This window comes from Balaenoptera physalus (genome assembly GCF_965194825.1).
Source record: "Balaenoptera physalus genome assembly, chromosome: X".
In the NCBI taxonomy this organism is placed as follows: Eukaryota; Metazoa; Chordata; class Mammalia; order Artiodactyla; family Balaenopteridae; genus Balaenoptera; species Balaenoptera physalus.
The window spans coordinates 65,350,156-65,371,587 of record NC_138903.1 but is presented as its reverse complement, the minus strand read 5'-3'; the positions used below and the strand labels follow the sequence as shown (position 1 = coordinate 65,371,587).

Sequence of the window (21,432 nt, the reverse complement as noted above, 5' to 3'; positions counted from 1 at the left end):
ATATTGCTGAAATGACTTGAAAACCAGGCATGGAACTTTGTTTCTGGTGACCACTAGAGAGAGCTGAAAGGCAGGATTTGAAAGGCCTTCTAAAGTAAAGCCTCCTCAACCCCTGCAGGAATTGCATATCTAATCCCTTTCCTTGTGCCTCTGGAGTCTCCTCTACATTTCAGCTTATTCGAATTCAGAACTTGCTTCAAAGGCTCTGGTTCTAACCAGCACCCACCCTATCTAAGCACCAGCTGTCAGATACCAGGGATTTACTGGGGGCACCTGTAATTCCTGTCAGCTGGCCTGCTCTGCTGCTGTGAAGTGGCAGGGAACTGCTGGTTGCCTCTTCAGACACGAAAAGGCCCTGGGGGAGAGCATATGCTCATAAAAATTATGGGATTCCACAGCTTTGAAATCTAATGATCCTGAGTGATCAAACACAGACTAGGGCCTTGGGGCTACTGGGGGAGTGACTGAGGGGGCAGCAGACCTTGGGTGGGAGAGCCTGGGGCCAGGCAGCAGGACAGAGTAGTCTCAGTGGAAAGAGATGAGGAGGCTGGCAGCTTGGGGATGTCTGCACTGAGTCAGGGGAGAAACAACAATAGCCAAGAGCTGGGTGGTAAACCACCCTCTTGCAAAGGAAACCAGTCCCCTCCACCCCTCTCCTGTTCAGTGTATGGCCATAGGGAGATGGACTTTATTTGTACCTTTTGGGTTGCTGAGGGTGGAAGGGCAGTAGGTGGGACTAGCTCTCCATGGCCAAGGCCACATGAAGGTCTGGAGTGCTTGGGAAGAGAGAACCCCAGAAGTATGTGTTGGTTGGGAGTGAGAGTAATTGTGAAAAGATGGGCTATGCTAAGTCAGACATGGCTCAGATTTCTTTTTGCTTGGAGCTGGTTCTGCCAACACCCTTTTGGAAATGGGTTCACTATACAGTTGTTGAATGAAGTGGGCAAGTCATTTTCCCCTGCTTGTGTTGGTTTCTTCATCTGCAAAATGAGGAGTTTGGACTGGACTGGAAGTCGACCTGAGTTCAAGGTTTCAGCCTGCTCTGTCACTGACAAACTGTGTGAGCCTGCTTCAGTGCCTTATATACAGGCCTCAGTGTCCTCACTTAAACTCAATGCAGAGTATGGACAAGGGAGACTCTAAGGTTACTCCCAGCTTTGTCATTGTTATGGGTCTCTCTTCTGTATCACCCTCAATTCCAGGCTGCTGCCTGGCTATATAACCCAGCTATACTAGCCCATTCAAGTTTCTCCATCAATTACAAGGGAGAAGAAAAGGAGTACAGACCCTGGCAGAAATTTGATTTGAAATGAGATTTCAGTTCTGAAAGTAAACTTCCCGCTGTTAACCAGGTTAAGACTATTTCACCCATGTAGGCAACATACATACCAAAGCTGGATTTTTAAGACTATTTCACCCGTGTAGGCAACATAACACACCAAAGCTGGATTTTTAGATCTGTTTATTTTGTTCCAAACCTTCTGAGGATTTAAATGTCCCAGATCTCAAGCTCCCAAATTTTGTTCGTTCTCCTTGATTTAACTGTGGTGCATAAGAGGCTGCATCTTACCCTAAATATTAATACTGTGCTGCTTTCGCCAACCAACATTCTCTCCAAAAGTGCACAAGCACGCACATGCACACGTACATGTGTGGAAGAAGTAAACTGACACCCTGCCACGTTATGTGACACCTGATAGGGCAGATTTGGGACCTGTGAATGTCTTTCCTTCATCTGGAGAGAAGTGGGTAGCACCCTGATTCTTAAGAGCTATCCACACCGTGAGCAACAAAGGAGGCCCTGCAGAACTGCCCTCAGGTGACTTGGTGGGAGTGGGCAGGGAGCAATGGAAGCAGGGGCTTTGTTGCTCCAACATTTTCAATGGCCTCTTCTGGGACTTAAAGAGCTCCTGGGGCCCAGCTCCTCCTGTTCCACTGCTGTTTGGGATAACAGAATCGTAATTAGGCAGGCCCCTTCCTATTCACAGAGCCAAGAACCAATGGGTTTTCCTTCGGGGAATTGATAAGAGCTGGACTGGGACCAAGGGAGGGGGCTCCAGACTTTGGCCTTGAATGAAGCCATCAGAGGCCAACCATGCCCCAGCTGCCTGTTTGTAACGGAAAAACTCATGGGTGGGGACCACTGTCTTCTTTGGAGCTCCTCAGGGGCGATCTCATCCTCCTGGCCCTGGGATGGCCCTGGCTCGGGGTGGCAAGTCACTGTTAGCTCTAGGTGACAGCCAGGGATGCCTGGCAAGAAGATGATGAAAGGTTAGGGTAATAGGAACACAGCAGAAAAATACCCAGCACAGGGAGAAATACAAAGAGGCTGAGTGAGGAGAGAGGCTGAGCTCCTAATAAGGTGAGTTGTGATGGCCGGACACAGCCTGGCTGGAAATGCTCTGCAGCAAGAGTGCTTCCCAGAGCTTAGGCATAGGGAAACATCTGGTACCTACTTCAGAGGGATGAAGATGGTCCAGAGTCTACCTTTCCTGGCACCTTTAATGCCCACTAAGTAGAGTGGTCCAGGATGCCCAGCATGGGGGACACATTGGGTAGTAAAGGCTAGGATGGTTTCCTCTTCCTAGAAGTTTTCCAACCCTATGTGCAGCTGCTGCCTCTACCTTTGGGGGATCCAGGTTGGGAATGGGATTTTCCCTCAAACAGTTCCTTTTCTGGCCTGGCCCAGGTGGAAATGTTGACCCGTCATGAATAATGAGAGATGGAGTTGGTCCTTCCCCAGGTCCATAACTATTGCTCCTCCCCCCACCATGCCATTCCCCCTGTCATCAGTCTTCCTCTGCCTGCTGAGATGAAAGGAATTTCTTCACATTTTGACAGGTGGATATAAGGATGGGGAGCTGGGACAGCCTGCAGGTTAATGCATTGTCCTGGAAAATCTGTAAAAAATCAGTGAGTGGAATTTTACGGTGTTTAAGATCCCTTTCCTATGTGATATTCTATTATTCCAGTATAGGATTATAGCAGCTTGAGCCAAAAAATGAGATGTGGCTCAGCCTGAGATGAGTGGAATTGATGCTAGTGTTAGGGGCGGGCTGGGCCAAGGTGAGGCTGATTGGCCCAAGCTCTGGGTCCCTCCTTTCTTCAAGCACCCATGAGTCTATGACAGTCATAAAAAGAAACAGAGGAGGATGAGAAGGGAGAAGAGGCAGTAGAGGAAAAAAAAAGGAGGAAGGAAAGAAGAAAGCAGACTGTTAACCAACCATATGATGGGGAGACTGTACACTTGTAAAATGATGTCACCCACACCTCTTGGGAAGCCATAGCCCTCAGAGACTCTGAGGCTAAACAAGGCTCCTTGTCTCATTTTACCTCTATGCCCTTTCCCTCGCACCCCCCAATGGTTCCTAAGGACAGATGGCAAGGAACTCCTCAGCACACAGAGGCTTGGATCTTCCCACCAGGCTCCTGGGGACACAGTAGCACCTTTGGCAGTTGCTTTTAGTGGGTGACTAACAAGCTGGGCCAGGAGTTCCCATCCTCCTCCCCCAAGAGTTAGAAAGTATATGGAGAGGGTCCAAAGGCGAGGGGGTGATCCCAAGCTTTCCTAGATCCTGGGAGGAGAGGACCCTGGCAAGTTTAAAGGCATTCACAGGGAGAATTTGGTTAATGAGTTTGGAACACCTGGAGCTTTGGCTCCAGGGGGATGGTCAGGTGGCTGAAATGCTGCATGTGCAGGTTTGGGAACAAGTGTGCTGGTGGCAAAAATGTAAATGCTGAGCAGGGCAGGGTGAAGGGAAAGGTTTGGGGAGGAGCACACAATGGCAAATAAGAGGCATTAGATTGGTTCCTCAGGGGTGGGGGAGCCTGGCAGCAGCTCTCCATTGGGGTCTGGGTCAGGGGTCAACATCTTATCCTTGCTGGAATCCCTTTGCTCCTTCTTGAACATCCTTTGATGCATCAGAGGGACGAACAAGAGGATTACAGCCCCGACGATGGGGGGCACACCGGCAAAGTAGAAGGCCACATGATAGTCCCCAAAACAGTTGCGGAGGAGGCCTGAAAAGTCAACAGAGACAAGTCAAGCCCAGCTTTGCCCTCCTGTACAAAGGTGCTCTCTGCCTCTTCTAGGGGCCATCACAATGCCTATCCAGAGACTCTTGGCCTGTACTGCCTTGACCCGAGAGCCCCCTCAGTTTAAACACTCCTAGATGGAAGAAACAAAACCTCTATTACAAAGACAGGCTGCTCCTCCCTGAGGCACTGGGGTTGCAGGCTCTTGAGGTTATGAAAGAAGCAAATGAAGCTTCTCAATTTCTCCATTTCTGACTTTCATGAAGCTACAGCTAACTTCGAGTCACTCCAAGGTATGGAGTTAGGAGGGAAGCTACTCTAAAAGAACTCCACAGAAGATGGCCAAGACTTGTTTTGGTTCACAATGATATACCCTTCCATCCCCAGCTTGGGCTAGAGTGTTCTTGTGGAACAATTCAGCCAAGTTCCTATTTTCCCTTTCTTTGAAGTGCCCATTTGCCCTAAGAGGAGGCTGTATGTGTATCCTTCCTTCCAGTTACAGATATGGTTGGCCCCTCTGGGTTCCTCTAGGTTGCCAATATGGTAAATGTGTTTGGCATGGGATACAGGGCCTTCCCTGCTCACCTCCAGAAGCTAATGTGGGACACCTCATAGGGAGGATGAGCCCAGAAACACTACCGAAGAAAGGCAAGTAGGCCCTGGGGCTGCTTAGGAGGTAAGCAAAATGGAAAGAGATATGGATTCTGGGATCCACATTTGGGATCAGGAGTTGGGTAGTGGCTCCCCTCCCCCAGTGGACAGTGTGGCTGTTGAACAAGGGCCTGAGTAGAAGGTTTTGTCACTGTAACACAGCATGACCAGTGCCCTCACAACACCTTGCACAGAATTGGTATTCAAGGAATACTTGTTGAGCTAGCCCAGTTGGCCAGCCTAGGAGACTCTAGCCCATGAATCAATATTTGCAATAAATCCTAAAGAAAGGAAATGATGTTCTCTTCTTATTAGTTTTCCTTGTTTCCTAAGTTCTCTGGGGTACCAACAATGTCCTTCTTGGAAGTGGAGAGAGAAATTGGGAGTGCTGAAAGATGGCAAGCCAACACTTTGCCTGTTGCCTGCTAGAAGTGAGCCTCATTGGTCCAGTCTTGGGTTGTGTTCTTAATCAAATCTTTTCTACAGGCTCAATTCAGAAGCTGGTAGAGGAGGAGGGGGTATCTCTAAGTCTTAATAAAACCAGGGCCCACTTTCTCTTCTCTTCCTGCTCAACTACCTTCCAAATAATTACTTGCCTGTAAAGAGAGAGAGAGAAGATTCTGGATCAATAGAATGGTCAGGAAGGCCAAACCCATTTCTCTCTCTACCGTCCCAGAATCAGCCATGCTGTCTACAATAAAACCCCACAGCAACAGATATACAGCCATGAAAAGCCCATCCCCCCAAATGAATCCATGCACATGTACTGTCCTTAGTCTCTTTCACCAATAGTGGTAAGGGGTTTCATGCACTCTGACCAGGCTGCTTAAATAGAAAAGAAGGAGAAAAGGGACTTTAAGCAGAGGTGCTTAGGAGATCTAGGTCCCAAGGAAGACAGGACTCCCCCACTCATGCCCTCCCTGCAATATTAACCTCACCTGCAATGGGGGGTCCGGCAATCATCGGCAGGGCCATCATGCCCAGGAGGTAGCCAATGGCCTGTGAGGCCTGCATTGGGCCCACCAGCTCAAATGCGATGGGGGCCATGATGGTGATGAAGAAGCCATCACACAGGCCCAGGAAGAGGCAGACAACGATGAGGCCCCCGAAGCCCCGGCAGAGGGGAATCATCATGGACATCAGGCCCAGGAGCAGGAAGGAGATGACCTAAAGGAGCAACAGCCTGAGGTCATGTTGTGCTTGCCTGCCAAGACCACATAGTAAATCACATCTCCTTTCTCAGGGCCTCGTTTCTACCATCTGTAAAATGGGGCAAGGGGATATCAACAGAGAGCCCAGTGGACTAGTTACTTAGGCCCCTTCTAAGTCCTGCTTAGAAGGACTTAGGATTTAAAGTTTTTAAGAGATCCCCTATTTAACTTTGATTCTGTCAAGACTTTTAAAAGAGGACGCATTCATTGCTCCTGTCCTCAAGAAGTTGTCTTTTAATTGGACTCTGAGATAAAGGGAATTGCTGTTGCTGCTTTCTGATCCTGTGTTTGTCTGCCCCAGGCAACAGGGTATGGGATCAGACCATGCTGGTATTTTCAGATCCATGTTAGATATGGGAAGAGGAAGGGGAGGAAGTGAGGATGACTTGAATAATTGAATAATGATTAGATGGGGGCATGAATGGAAGGCACAGCTTCCTGAAATGAGGAAGGAGCCAGTCCCCATTTTTGCGGGAGACTGCTTTTAGAAAACACCTTGGTATGAAGGAGGCCATTGGGAGGTTCACCCAGGTTCCTTAGGCTTTAGGACATGGGACACACCACCCATCTCAGACACTCAGACGTTATGGCTCTGGGGGCTTCTGGGCTTGTCTGGGCACCCTGTGAAGGTAACAAAGGGGGCTCTAAGGAGAACCAAGACACTAGGAAGAGGTCTAGGGAGCCTGAAGCCAGTCCAGGGGGCACTGACTAGCCACTGGGCTTTCTTTGGGCTGAGCAAAATGACTCTGAAGTAAAGAAGCTGCCTTTCCAGAGGCTGGTTTTTCCCTCTCAATAGAGATAAGGGCCAATGGAAACACAGCTAGCCTTTTGATGAAGGTCATCTGCAACCTGTGTCCGTGAGCCAGACTGAAGACCTGGGCTCCACCCACTGTAGCCAGCAGAGCCAGGTTGTCCCAGGGTCAGGGCTAAGGCCTGATTTGTTAACCAAGACCTTGACAGGATCCAGGATTTTCTAATAGTTCACACAGGCAGGCTGACTTACCCAGGAAGTGTTAGTCACCACATGGTAAGGGTACGTCACCACATCAACACATGCAAGGCAGGTAGGAGGGTCAAGGCTGTTTCAAGCACTAAAGATTTTCTGTGTTGTTGCTGCCAGTGGGTTTGTTAGGCTAATTGGTTGGATTTTGGAGAGGATAAGAAATGTCCTGGTCATGCCATCTGAGGAAATCTCTTTGTTGAAGGACTTCTGAACTTTGCCCAAGATGTTTTGGGATAGCTAGGCAGAATCTAGGAATAAGAACCCAGATATCCCAGTTTCTCCTCTAGGAGATTCATGTACAACTGTAAGATAAAACCAGACCCACCTATCAACCAAGTCATAATGGTATGGCAATTAAGGAGTTAATACCATTATATAATACAAAGGACCCCATTAAGTGATTTCAATTGGCTGTAATTACTACCTACTGTATCTAGCTGCCTCTTAACATCCTCCACGAGGCCTTGCCAAGGTTCAGAAATTAAAAATCCCTCTTGGAACTGAGAATCAGGCCTCAAGAATTGGCCCAAAATGAGGTTGTCCTGCAGGTTGTCACCATTTCCTTACCAACAGACTGTCCAGGGGCTTGACACCAGACACATGTGCCTGTCTTTGTCAGTAGTAGGAACCACAAAGTCTAGTGGATGGCTCTTCAGAACCTGAAGCTGTGTACACTCCTTTTCTCTCCCAGACCAGTACTCCTGCATCTGACCCGGGGAGAAAGGGAGGCAAATTCTCATGATGGAGTATCTTGAGTAGCTCAAGAGAGAGAAGTTCATTCATTGTTCTGTGCTCTCAGCCTGAGACTCTTACCAGCACAATGAGTTTGAACAAATCACTTTCCCTCTCTGGGCCTCAGTTCCTCAGTTTGTAAAATGGAGAATTTGGACTACAAGTTGATGAAGATATGTTTCAGCTAAAAAGTTCCAAGATTATTTTATATTGTTCTAAGTGGTAAAACTGGGTCAAGTAAGAGTGGAAAAGGGGAGAGATTGTTGGGTGGGTAGGGGAAATGGTCAGCAGAAGCACTGGGCCATAAGCCTAGTTCTCCTTCTGACTAGCTAATGCCTCTGCCTCTCTTGGAAATCCCTCTACACAATACAAAGCAAAAACTGCTTGGGCCCTACCTCTCTCCTAGGGACTGCAGTGAGAAATGAGCTATATGGCTAGGCAAGGGCTGCTGCTTTTCCTCAAGATAAAGCCCTGGCCCAATGCTAGCTTACCCTGATCTCCAGCACTCTTTGGCATCTTGGAGTTGCTGATATTGACAGGGAAGACCCACAGGGGTGCCATGTGGAAGAGGCTGGGAAAGCCACACACAGTCCTATGCAAAAAGCCACCCAGGTAAGGTCTTGCTGATATTGGCACAGGAATTTAAAATTTTATAATTGGTTTATCTCAATCACAGCCTTTTGGTTTGACCTTGGTCTAGTCACTTATCACGTCTGGGACTTGGTTCTGCCATCCATCACTTAGTGTAAAGTGGAATATGAGAAGAGTGCTACATAGGAGTTCAGCTCTGCCATGACTGTCTGAGTCTTTCCCTCAGTTTCTCCATCAGTGTAATGAGAGGTTGGACTGGATGGACCATAATGGCACCCTGAGCTCTGACAAAGCAGATTCACTAGCTCTTGCAAATCTAACACAAAGTTAAACACAACAGGAAACCTTAATCATATCCTCATCCAAGACATACGAGGGTATTTAGGAAAACACTTGGGGCTATCAGAAGACAGAGAAATCCCTGCTGTGTGTATAGTCAGGGCCCCTTGGAAGTTCTTTTAGGACTTCTCCAGGATAGTCAGAACTCAACCACCTTCCTGATGGACTATTTGTGACCCATATGTTTTCTGGGGCTGCTGTTACCCCTTCACAGGGTTCCACACTTGGGCACCTTCTGGTAAACCCTGCTGCTGTAGCAAAAAGCATGAGCCAGGTCCGAAAGACAATATTGTTGCCCAGTAGACAAAGACAGACAGCTTGAGCAGTAGTCTGTATTCAAGTCAGACCAGAGCCCAGGTCACACAAAAAGTGGCCTCTCGAGCATCCACATGGGTACTGCCCACAATATGAGGCTACCTGTGTCACTGTGAGAAGGATTAAAACTTTGCATGGCTATAACACTTTTTACTTCTCAAAGCCTGGTCACACCTGTATTCCTTTTGATCCTCACCTGCAAGGTGAGATAGGAAAGGCAAGGATTATTCTCATTGCATGAAAGAGGAAAGTGAGGTGTAGAGAGGGCAAGTGAGGTCTGGCCTTTTCTGGCAATTTTTTTGTGTCCGTCAAGAGGATGGCATTTGAGAGCCAGTGTTTGGTACCAAGTAGCTCTGGAGGTATAAGAAGTAATGGGTCTGGGCCTAGAGGAGAGAGACACTGGGCCACAGAGTACTGCAGATGCTCAAGACCCTCCAAGAGAGTATAAGGTAGCAATGAGTTCAGTCTTCAATGGGGGCAGCATCTAACTCCTGGCTTCAGTTTCCCTCTTTCAGATGGGAGAGCCTTTATTAATAAACATTTTCTTTGAAAGTGTTCTTAGAGGTTCCATCTACACTGACAGCTGTCACTACATCCTCACTCCATTTTGATGAAGGAGGCAGAACAAGGATGATGATCTTCACTTGAAAGCAAGGGAAATGGAGGCTTAGAGAATTTGACTGACTTTCCCATGTCACACAGCAAGCTGGTGTCAGAGCTGGGGCCCAGGCCACAGCAGTTATACATCCTACCACTGTATCCCAAAGGCTGGAGATAACCTAGCATCTGTGTCAGGCTGTTCTCCCCACAGTAGACAGGGTGGTCACACTCACCTGCAAGTAGATCTTCTTAAGTCCAGGAATGGAGTCACTGACACGGCCTGACACAAGGCGCCCAAGGCCTGAGGTAGCTCCAATACACACCAAGAGCACCCAGGTCTGCTTGATTTCTAAGAATTCCTCTTCCACATACTTCATCTGAAAAGCATAGCACCAGGCCCCCGGGATAAGAGGAAGAAGAAGAGATGGCTGGTTAATTGTTGGCATCCCCAGAACCCTCTACTGCTTACTTCCCTGGACCATGGCAAGAGTTCCTTCTCCTGCAGCAACCTCCCTTATAGCCTTAGCTCCAGAACAAGCTCTCTGGCTGTTTCTAACAGCTTAAAAGGCTGCATATCCCCTGGCTCTCTGGATTCTCGGTTTCTGAGCAACAGCTGAGGGCAGTGGGTGTCTCTAAGCCCCTTCCAAGCCCTGGCAGGACAGAATACAGCCTTAACAACTGAAAAAAGTCCAAGGGTTCCCCTATTATCTCCTCATTCCCTGACCCAGAACTGACAGCCTGGGGTAACAGCAAGTCACCAAGGGAGAAGGATCCACTAACTTCCAGGTAATATTCCAAAAGTGTGCTTTAAGAAACACAAGGTCTGTGGAAGATAACACTGGACTACAACCAACAAATCTGTGGCCATGTAAGTTGGGTGTATGGTGGTTAAACAAAGCTGAATTGATTTCTTTACAGCAGGATCGTTGGTACCTTTAAAAGATTGCTACATATTATGAAGCTAGAGAAATCTAGTATATGTTATTTCTTAAACAAAATTACTTGACCCCAAAGACTAGCATTCCATAAGACACACTCTCAGAAAACTCTATCATTGAGGGACTTCCCTGGTGGTCAGTGGTTAAGACTCCATGCTCCCATGGCAGGGGGCCTGGTGATCCCTGGCCGGGGAACTAAGATCCTACATACCACAACTAAGCTGGCGTGCTGCAACTACTGAGCCCGCGTGCTCTAGAGCCTGCATGCTGCAACTAGAGAGCCCAAGCACTGCAACCACTGAGCCCACATGCTGCAACTATTGAGCCCATGCACTGCAACTAGAGAAGCCCACACGCTGCAACGAAGAGACCAGGCACTGCAACGAAGACCCAGCACTGCTAAATAAATTTAAAAAAAAAAAGAAAGAAAAGAAAACCCTATCATTGGGTCATCTGGGGCAGCCTCCTGTATCCCGGTAATGCTTATCTTCTCCTGAAAATCCATCTAGATTTATCAGTGTGGGAAACCATAGGCATAGGCCTCCCCCTGAGGAACTTCCCCCATTTCCCATTGAGGTCTTCCCTCAGCCTGTGCTCTTTCCTACTCTGGGTCTCTCCAACCACTGTTTTGTCTTTCTCCAAAGGTTCCAGGTCTGCCCTTTCAATGTCTTCTGCTCCTACCCTCTGGACTTCAGGCAGGTTAAGGGCAACGTCTTGGGGTCAGGTAGGGTGGACCCACCCTGGTATTCCTCACCAAGTGTACATAGGGAACGAAGTAGCCAAGGGCAGCAGCAGCGATCCCGAAGGCCCAGATGCGGTAGGTACGTTGGCGGAACACTCGCATGTTGAAGTACTTCCTGAGCTGAGCCAGAAAGCGTTGGCACAGGGTGTGGACACCTCTCTTGCTTGGGGTGTCCTGCGAGCTGGGCAGGAGGGGTCGGTAGGTGAGTGAAAGCAGCGTAAGAATAAACATAAAGGTACTCAGCACCTGGAAGGTTTGGGCGAGCTTGATCTTAGCCCCCAGCGTTTTGATGAGGAGGGGGAAGGATATGGAGAAGATGCTACTCCCAGCAGACACCACACCATTGGCCAGACCCAGACGGCGTTGGAAGTAATGGCCCAGGATGACGAGAGATGGCTGAAAGGCGAAGGAACAGCCACAACCAAAGAGAATCCCGTAGGTGAAGTAACGCAGGCTTAGTGAGCTGTGGGAGAGACACCAAGAGCTATCCTCAGAAGCCTGACCAGCAATCCACCTGCCCTTCCCCCCTCACCCTCCTGAGATCTGCATACCCCCACCCTTAACCCACGACCCCAGTTACTACTGACCCTCAGAACAGACAAGGAATAGGACCTTCTGATCCCCATTTTGTAGATGGGGAGACAGAGGCTCAGAGAAGTAAAGTAATTTACCCAAGGTAGCATAACTGGGGATCAGCAAAGCTTGGACTTGAATCTAAGTCTGTGTGACTCTAGTTTGAATCATAGTACTCCATCAGAGAGTACTGTTCAAAAGAAAGCCGAAACTAGCCTATGCAAAGTCTGGATGAGGGGCTACAAAGAGTAAGTCAGTGCCTTAGAAAGAATAGTTACACCTACTGCTCACCTAGACACCATGGTTGGGCTGGTAACCAAAGCTTTATCCCAAGTAACCAGAAAGTTCTGCAAGGAGCCAAGATTCTAGAACGTTGAGACCCTCCATAAGACTCTTCAGTGTCTTTCTTCATGCTCAGGGCCCTTAATATTTCACAGAATGGTTGGTGGTGTTCTGAGAGACACCCCCTCCCCAACCATGCCCACGGTTTGGATGTCCCAAGACCCTTTACTCCAGGCCCCAGATAATTTCCATGGGGATCCTAAGGTAAGGAGTTTCTATAACTTCCAAAGCCTGGCTCCTGTTGCTGGACATGATATGGACTAGCTTCCCAGAGTAGCTTGGCTGCTTGATGGGAACTGGAAACTCAAAGAAGTTGTGAGCCTGGCCAAGTAAGAGAGGCTCTGGCTTAAAACCCTTAGGCCCTGCTTTGACTATAAACTTCTATAACAGAAGGAAAAGTATCAGAAGGGAAAAGGCCATGGGAAGGTCAGCTTGGCTGGCCATTTGCCCTCAGATGATACTGGTACAAACTAGTGAAAAACTTTGTTTTCTTTTTGATGCCTCCACATATTTTGCAATATTTCTTATCTGACCACGTAATAACCTAATACTTTCCACGGTTGGGCAGTTCCTCTCCATAGATAGATCCAGTCCTCATACTAAAGGACTGGACCTATGCTGCAGAGATGAAGTGGTGCTAGTACTCATGATTCCAAGACAGCTATCATCATCATTTCTTTCTATCTGCTTGCATTCATTGGATATGAGCAAGGGCTTTGGTTTCAAAGGCTTGCCTCTACTTAGAACACATAGCTAAGCCAACTGCTCCTCTTCTGTCAGATTCCTTGGGGCTTCCTCCTGTTAGAGTCTAAGTACCATTTGGGATTGATCTGGGCTGGGGGCCTTGTCTAAGGGAGAGGAGTTATGAAGGTCTGAGGGAGACCCTCAGGGAGGGGGCCAGTGGGAGCAAAGCATGGGATTCAGTTCAGGGAGCTGTGTGGTGGATCTATTTCTAGCTGGGCCCAAAGGCAGGAGGCCCCTGAGCAGGCTTGCCAAGGCCTCCCCACCCCTGCCTGAACTTTGCCCCACCTCACACCATCCAAAGGATCTCAGAGCCCTGATTCAAGCAACAGGAAAGATGACTTGGAGTTCTAGCCACAAGCAGAACCATTTTTCCACTGGATATGAAGCCATCCAGAAAGTTTCTTGGCTTTGAAGATGTTCTTACAGAAAGGGCAAAGGGGGTGGGGGAGGAGCTTAGGGGCTGGAGAACAGAACGCCTACTCCAATGTGCCTAAAGAAGAATGCCAGGAGAAAGCACATCTGAGCTCCTTCCCCTCCTGTAACTGAGCTCATGTGGACTGGAAGGAAAATGGGATCCGTATGTTGCTAATTTGTTTACACTCTGCTCTGCTTGGCCTTAAAAAACAGGCCTCTGCTGTGTAGCTCTGAGACTGGAGCTGCTTATGAGGCCTAGCTCCTTCCCACAAGGAGCCAGACACGAGCTTGCTGAGGGCAAATGAGGCCGACCACCAGAGGGGTCCTGAAAGGGTTTGGAGCTGCTGCCCTGGGAGGACTGAGCAGATTACAGACAGGATATGGTTTTCCCTGCCTCTGTCCCAGTTGGATGGGACCAAGCCAAGAAACCATTGCAGGCCAGATCCAAGCTCTGCTGGAGGGTGGGCTGGGCAGCCGGAAATGCTCAAGTCATAAAGAAAGCTGGCTCAACCTCACAAGGCCCAGTTGTAGCAGAACACAATTATCATTCTCTGCTGTGAGTGGAACCTTAGGCCTGGAGAGCATAACCACGGTCCTTCTCTGGGGAGCCAAGCTCAGAAAGCAAGTCTCTGATAAGCTAGCCATGTCTCCAGGCTGGCATTCTCCTACACCAGCCCAGGCAGATTGGAAGTAGGAGGTACCATAACTCCCAAAGTGTCTTTGGCAGAAAGTCATTGGAGTTCTTTAGGAATCCCATATTCCTCAGGCTGTGGTGGAGGGTTTTTACTTCTCTCCTCCCCTACAGACATGCTTCTGGAGAGCTGGCAGAAAGAAAGCAGAAAATGAACTTGTAGCCTGCTCCTTGACCGACACTACCAGTTTCTGCCAGTGGGACCTATGGGACCAGAGTTTGAGTTTACCTAGCTTAGGCCTAGTTGGGTAGCTGGGTGCTGGGTCTGTATCTCAGTGAGGGAGGCTGCTAAACAACCCTTCTCACACCCAAGACATTAATCTTTATCTGTTCCAAATCATCCATACATTGCTATCCAGAAATGGAAAAGGACCAGAAATGCTAAACAGCCTTGGGCTCAGCTGACCTCTTTTTCAGCATAAGATTACCTTAGGAATCCTGTAATGGTAGGTGTTCACATGGGCTTACTCCAGAAGTTCATTTCCAGGAGGGCAGTTGAGGTCATGAGATGTGTGGCATATTGAAGGGAAATAGAATGGCAGAGCTGGAAGACACCTGAAAAGACCTGATCTAATCTCCTCATGTTACAGTATAAAAATTGAGGCTCAAAGAGGGGAATGGTACTCATGAATTGTTCCATTGCCATTCAGTGGCCAAAACTTGACTTGGGCCCAGCAGTATGAATGCCCAAGCTCAGGCTCCTCCCACCACTTTGGAACTCTTGGGTCCTCTTTGGGTATATTCCCTACCAATGTGTCCTGGGGACCCTACCAAGATGAGTCCCATTGGACAATAGTTCCTGGGAACAGGGTCTTGAGGACCCTACATGGAAAGGGCCACAGGGGATTCTGCAATGAGAAGAGTGTCTAGTTGAGGCCCAGAAAGAAGCCAACCCTCAGCCTTGGGCAAATGGTCAGCAACTCCTAGCCTTACCTGGTGAAGGAGCTGGTATGGAGGCCAATGAAAGCGACGGCAGCACCTGCAGTTGCTGTGATTCGGCAGCCCAATCGATCAGTGAATATACTCACAATGGGAGAACAGAAGAAGATCATGCCCATTGAGAGGGCTCCTACCCATGCTGCAGAGAAAAGAAGCACAAAGACACCTTAGTTTAATGTGTTACCTGGTGGTGCGGCTGGTATCTCAGATCTTCTCTGGCCTTTCACTGGGGGCATTGCCTTGGTCTGCACTGCCAGCTTGCTAGTCCCTGATGGCCAGTGAGGTTAGGCAATTTTCAAAGTGCCTGTAACAAAGCAATGTGAGAACCAGGAGTCTAGTTCATAAGCATACCCAGAACTTCAAAGCTGGGGCAGGGAGCCTTTAGAGATCAAGTCTGTGATAGAGACTTCTAGCTAGCTACCACACAGCTACACTACATTTCTTAGCCTGTTCAGCTGTTTGGCTTGACCATGTGACTAAATTCTGACCAATAGCATGTGGGTAAAAAAGACAAATACCACTTCCAGACCTGGACCATAAAAAGACTACCATGATGTTTCTGCTTACTTGGGAGCTATAACGGCAGAGTGACCTTGGAAGCCATGTATTTTTTTTTTTTTAATTACGAATCATTCTGTTGTTGTTGTTTTTTTTCTTAAACTTTGGGTTTATTATTTATTTATTTATTTATTTATGGCTGTGTTGGGTCTTCGTTTCTGTGCGAGGGCTTTCTCTAGTTGCTGCAAGTGGGGGCCACTCTTCATCGCGGTGCGCGGGCCTCTCATTATCGCGGCCTGTTTTGTTGCGGAGCACAGGCTCCAGACGCGCAGGCCCAGTAGTTGTGGCTCACGGGCCTAGTTGCTCCGCGGCATGTGGGATCTTCCCAGACCAGGGCTCGAACCCGTGTCCCCTGCATTGGCAGGCAGACTCTCAACCACTGCGCCACCAGGGAAGCCCTGGAAGCCATGTATTAAGACTGGCAGAACTGCCATCAGTTCTGTCTGGGTCTCTGAATGGAGTGAAGTTCCCCCTCTCTCTCCAGTCTGGAACCCCTGCCCTGAATGTTACATAAGAAGTAAAGAAACGTCTTGTCCTTTAAGCTAGTGAATTTTCTAGGGCTATTTGTTATAGCAGTTAAACAAACACAAACTAAAACAAAGAGATTCCTCTACAACCGTTTTACTGATAAAGAAACAGGTCCAGAAATGTGAAGGGACTTGCCAAAGATCACACAGCAAGTTAAGTGGCAGAGCTGGGACTCAACCCTAACTCCCCTTATTTCTAGTCCAACTTTCATTGTATTATATCTCTTACTGGGATGAATGAAGCTTCCCATCATTGGAGGTGTGCAAGCAGAGGTAGATATAAAACAGGGGATTCAAGCACTGTGGTCAGATTTGGACTAGCCAACAATTCAAGCTTCCTTCCAGGGATGCTAAGCCAGATTTATAGCCTTAGGCATTGGGCTACTTGGCTTTAGTGCCAAGGAACATGAGAATTAATTAAGCCTTCAGGAGCTTAGGTAAGACTTCTCTTGGTCATTGGAACAGTCCTGTGAAGGTGCTAAGACTAATGAGTAGGGAAGACCACAGACAAAGGGCTCCTGGAATTGTACAGGAACACAGGGCAGGTTCAGGAGACACCCAAAGATTTATAAGGACACTATGCAAGAGGGTCATGTAACTCTCATGCTGAAATCCTTCATAAGAGCCCATGTTTGGCAAATCCCTGACTCCAAACTCAAATAAGAAGAGTTTATTCTGTTTATAAAGGCTCTTAAGTGTCTGTAACAATCCTCAACAGGGAGGAAGAAATTTGCCCTTTTACTTGGATTCTTCCAGCCCATATCCCCTTGCTCAGTCCTCGGAAAGAAAGCCCAAGATTTTTTTGTTTGAAGGCTGTATCAAGTTTCATCGTGGGCCTCTGTTTTCTAGGCTAAACAATTCTTAGTTTCATTAATATTTCTTCTTAGCTTTAATTTCTAAATCTGTATTACTTTGAGAGCTCCCCTCTTAACACGTTCCTAGTCTTCATCATCATCATCAGAAAGTATTCATTGAGTGTCACCTGAACAGGATGCCAGGACAGCTTCTGGCTCTCTTCAATTGTGGAGCCCCAAATGGGCCAGAGGAGTGCAGTCTGAGGTTAGACTAGTCCACTGTCTGAGTCTCTTTCCTCAGTGCCTAATAGGTTGCTCAGATCTCCACTGGCAATCTTTGCTTTGCTGTGGGTGCCATCTTGAGTCTTAGCTGGCTGGCTCCAACAGTACTGGCCTGAGACCACAGGAGACCTGAACTCTCATCACAATTTTACCTTATACCTTTCAATTTCATCTCTTATCAGCTATGGGGCCTTGAGCAAATCACACAGCACTTCTCTAATCCTCCGACTTCTCATCTGTAAAATGGGGATTAAAATTCTCCATGTGCCTTCCCCAAAGTTTTTTTTTAACCTAAAGATTATCAGATGTGATCATATGTATGAGAGCTTTATAAATACCAATAGTCACACCGTACATAAAAATTAATACAAATGGATCATAGACTCAAATGTAAAACTTAAAACTTCTAGAAGAAAGTATAGGAGAAAATCTTTTTGACCTTTAGTTAGGCAAAGATTTCATAGATAATTACCAAAAGTGTGATCCATTAAAAAATTGATACATTAGACTTCATCAAAGTGTAAAACTTCTGTTCTTTGAAAAATACTGTTATGAAAATGAAAGGGCAAACCACAGATTGGGAAAAGTATTTACAATACACACATTGATAAAAGACTGGTATCCAGAGTACAAGTGTGAGTTGACTCTCACAACTCAATAAGACAGCAAACAGTCCAATGTAAAATACGGGCAAAAGATTTGAACAGACATTTTACACACAAACACAGGACGTGAATGGCAATTCAGCACATGAAAAGATGCTCAATATCATTAATCATTCAAGAAATCCTTATTAAAACCACAACGAGATACCCCTATACAACCACTAAAAAGGTTTTTTTTTTTTTAAATGACAATACCTAGTACTGGTGAGGATATAGAGGAACTGGAAATCTCATACACTGTTGATGGGAATGCAAAATGATATACCTGCTTTGGAAAACAGTTTGGCAGCTTCTTAAAAGTTAAACATACACGGGGACTTCCCTGGTGCTCCAGTGGTAAAGAATTCACCTCACAATGCAGGAGACGCAGGTTCTATCCCTGGTTAGGGCACTAAGATCCCACATGCCGAGGAGCAACTAAGCCTGCATGCCACAACTACTGAGCTCACACACCTCAACTAGAGCCCGGGTGCCACAAACTACAGAGCCCACATACTCTGGAACCCGTGTGCCACAACTACAGAGCCCATGCACCCTGGAGCCTGTGTGCCACAACTAGAGAAGAGAAAACCTGCACGCCACAACTAGAGAGAAACCCGCACGCCACAATGAAGAGCCCGCCTGCCTCAACGAAGATCCCACATGCCACAACTAAGACCCAATGCAGCCAAAAATAAATTTAAAAAAAAGTTAAACATACAATTACCATATGACCCTAAAATCATTCTCCTGGGTATTTACCCAAGATAAATGAAAAATTATATTCATACAAAAACCTGTACCTAGATGTTTTTGCAGATTTTTCATAACTGCCAAAACGTGGCAATAACTCAAATTGTACTTCAGCTAGTGAATGGATAAATACGTGGATATACATTAAGACAATGGGATACAACTCTGCAATAAATAGGAATGAACTATTGATACAGGCAACAACTTGGACAATTCTCAAAGGCATTGTGCTAAGTGAAAAGAAGCCAGACACAAATGATTCCATTTATATGTAATTCTGAAAAGGCAAAACTGTGGGGTCAAACAGATCAGTGCATGCCAGGAGGAAGGGTGAGGGGAAATGACTCATTGTAGATGAGCATGAGGGAACTTTTCGGAGTAATGAAATGTTATATATTTTGACTGTAAGTGGTGATATTCTTTTGTCAAAATTCATAGAACTGAGCATATAAAAAGGGTGAATATTACCATATGTAAATTATACCTCAATAAATCTGTTATAAAAAAAAGAAGAGGGGGCAGGGAAGCAGGAAGTGCCAGTGGGAAATCTCATTTATGATGTATGTATTTTTATTCTGGCTGGATTTTCAAAAAAATTAGTTCAAGCGTATTATCAAAAATGAAAAAATACTTAAATTCAGTAAATTATCTTACTGTCATTTTATCAACTACAACTCACCATTATTTGGTCCTTCTGAATTTCTAAAATACAATGAAAGCTGATGATTGGGCTTGAAAGTATCTTTTGCACAGTCAAAGAAAATTTAAATTATATTGGATATAGCTTTTTATGTTAATGACATGTATTCATCATTATGGTATCATACAGAATATTTTCACTGCCTTAAAAATACCATGCTCCACCTATTCATTCCTCCTCCCCTCCCAACCTCTGGCAACCACTGATCTTTTTACTGTCTCCCTAGTTTTGCCTTTTCCACAATGTTATATAGTTGGAATCATACAGTATGTAGTCTTTTCAGATTGGCTTCTTTCGCTTAGTAATATGCATTTAAGCTTCCCCCATGTATTTTCATGACTTGAAAGCTCTTTTTTTCAGCACTGAATAATATTCCATTGTCTGGATGTACCACAGTTTATTTACTAACTCACCTACTGAAGGACATCTTGTTTGCTTCCACATTTTGGTAATTATGAATAAAGCTGCTATAAATATCTGTGTGCAAACTTTTGTGTGGACGTAAGTTCTTGATTCATTTGGTTAAACACTAAGGAGCATGATTGCTAAATTGTACGTTTAGTTTTGTAAGAAATTGCCAAACTTTCTTCCAAAGTGGCTGTACCATTTTGCATTCCCAACAGTAATGAGTGAGAGTTCTTGTTGCTCTACGTCCTTGTCAGCATTTGGTGGTGTCGGTGTTCCAGATTTTGGTCACTCTAATAAGTATGTAGTGATATCTCACTGTTGTTTTCATTTGTATTTCCCTGATGGCATATGGTGTTGTGTATCTTTCCATATGCTTATTTGTCATCTATATATTTTCTTTGATGAGGTGTCTGTTAAGGTCTTTGGCCCATTTTTCAACTGGGTTGTTCATTTTCTCATTGTTGAGTTTAAGGAATTCTTTGTACATTTTGGATAACAGTCCTTTATCAGATATGTCTTTTGTGAATATTTTCTCCCAGTCTGTGGCTTATCTTCTCATTCTCTTGATATTGTCTTCTGCAGAGCAGAAGTTTTTAATTTTAATGAAATCCAACTTATCAATTATTTCTTTCTTGGATCGTGACTTTGGTCTTGTATCTAAAAAGTCATAATCATACTCAAGTTTTCCTAAGTTATTTTCTAGGAGTTTTAAAGTTTTGTGTTTTATATTTAGGTCTGTGATCCATTCTGAGTTAATTTTTATAAGGATGTAAGGTCTGTGTCTAGATTCATTTTTTTGCGTGTGGATGTCCAGTTGTTCCAGCACCATTTGTTGAAAAGATTATCTTTGCTCCATTGTATGGTCTTTGCTTCTTGTCAAAGATCAGTTGGCTATATTTATGTGGATCTATTTCTGGGCTTTCTATTCTGTTCCATTGATCTATTTGTCTATTCTTTCACCAATACCACACTGTCTTGAATACTGTAGCTTCATAGTAAGTCTTGAGGTCAAGTAGTGACAGTTCTCCAACTTTGTTCATCTCTTCCAATACTGTGTTGGCTATTTGGGGTCTTTTGCTTCTCCATGTAAACTTTAGAATCAGTTTATCGATATCCACAAAATAAATTGCTGAGATTTTGATTGGGATTGCATTGAATCTATACATCAAGTTGGGAAGAACTGACATCCTGACAATATTGAGTCTTCCTGTGCATGAACATAGAATATCTCCATTTATTTAGTTCTTTGAATTTTAGTTCATCAAAATTTTGTAGTTTTCCTCATATAAATTTGTACATATTTTGTTAGGTTTATACATAAGTATTTCATTTTTGGGGGTGCTAATGTAAATGGCATTCATTTTTAAAATTTCAAATTCCTCTTGTTCATTGCTGGTTTATAGGAAAGCGATTCACTTTTGTATATTAACCTTGTATCCTGAAACTTTGCTGTAATTGCTTTTAAGTTCCAGAGTTTTTTGTCATTTTTTTCAGATTGTCTACATAGATGATCATGTCATCTGTGAACAAAGACAGTTTTATGTCTTCCTTTCCAGCCTGTATACTTGTTATTTCTTTTTCTTGTATTATTATATTAGCTAGAACTTCCACTACAATGTTGAAAAAGAGTGGTGAGAAGGGACAGCCTTGTCTTGAACCTGATCTTAGTGGGAAAGCTGCAATTTTCTCACCATTTAGTATGATATTATCAGTAGTTTTTAAAATATAGATTTTAAAAAATTAATCTGAGTTTTTTTCAACTTTTGAAACAATTATAGATTCACAGGAAATAGTCAAGATAATCCAGAGAAATCCCACGAACACTCCACCCAGTTTCCCCCAATGGTTACATCATATATAACTATACTATAATATCAAAACCAGGAAATTGATGTTGGTACAATAT

General features: G+C 45.5%; 1 protein-coding gene across 2 annotated transcripts in view; it reads right to left on the bottom strand.

The window, feature by feature from the left end:
• Positions 1–1,445: 1,445 nt before the first annotated feature.
• SLC16A2 (solute carrier family 16 member 2) overlaps positions 1,446–21,432 on the bottom strand; it is a 116,488-nt gene continuing 96,501 nt past the window's right edge. Inside the window, exons 2-6 of one of the 2 annotated variants that reach the window (XM_082447410.1) lie at positions 14,855–14,999; positions 11,170–11,620; positions 9,711–9,854; positions 5,625–5,853; positions 1,446–4,020 (exon numbers count right to left, since the gene is read on the bottom strand). In XM_082447410.1, coding sequence (XP_082303536.1) covers positions 3,800–4,020; positions 5,625–5,853; positions 9,711–9,854; positions 11,170–11,620; positions 14,855–14,999 — 1,190 coding nt within the window. In that variant the 3' untranslated portion in view covers positions 1,446–3,799. The remainder of the gene's footprint in view (positions 4,021–5,624; positions 5,854–9,710; positions 9,855–11,169; positions 11,621–14,854; positions 15,000–21,432) is intronic. The other variant, XM_082447411.1, reaches the window with a different exon arrangement.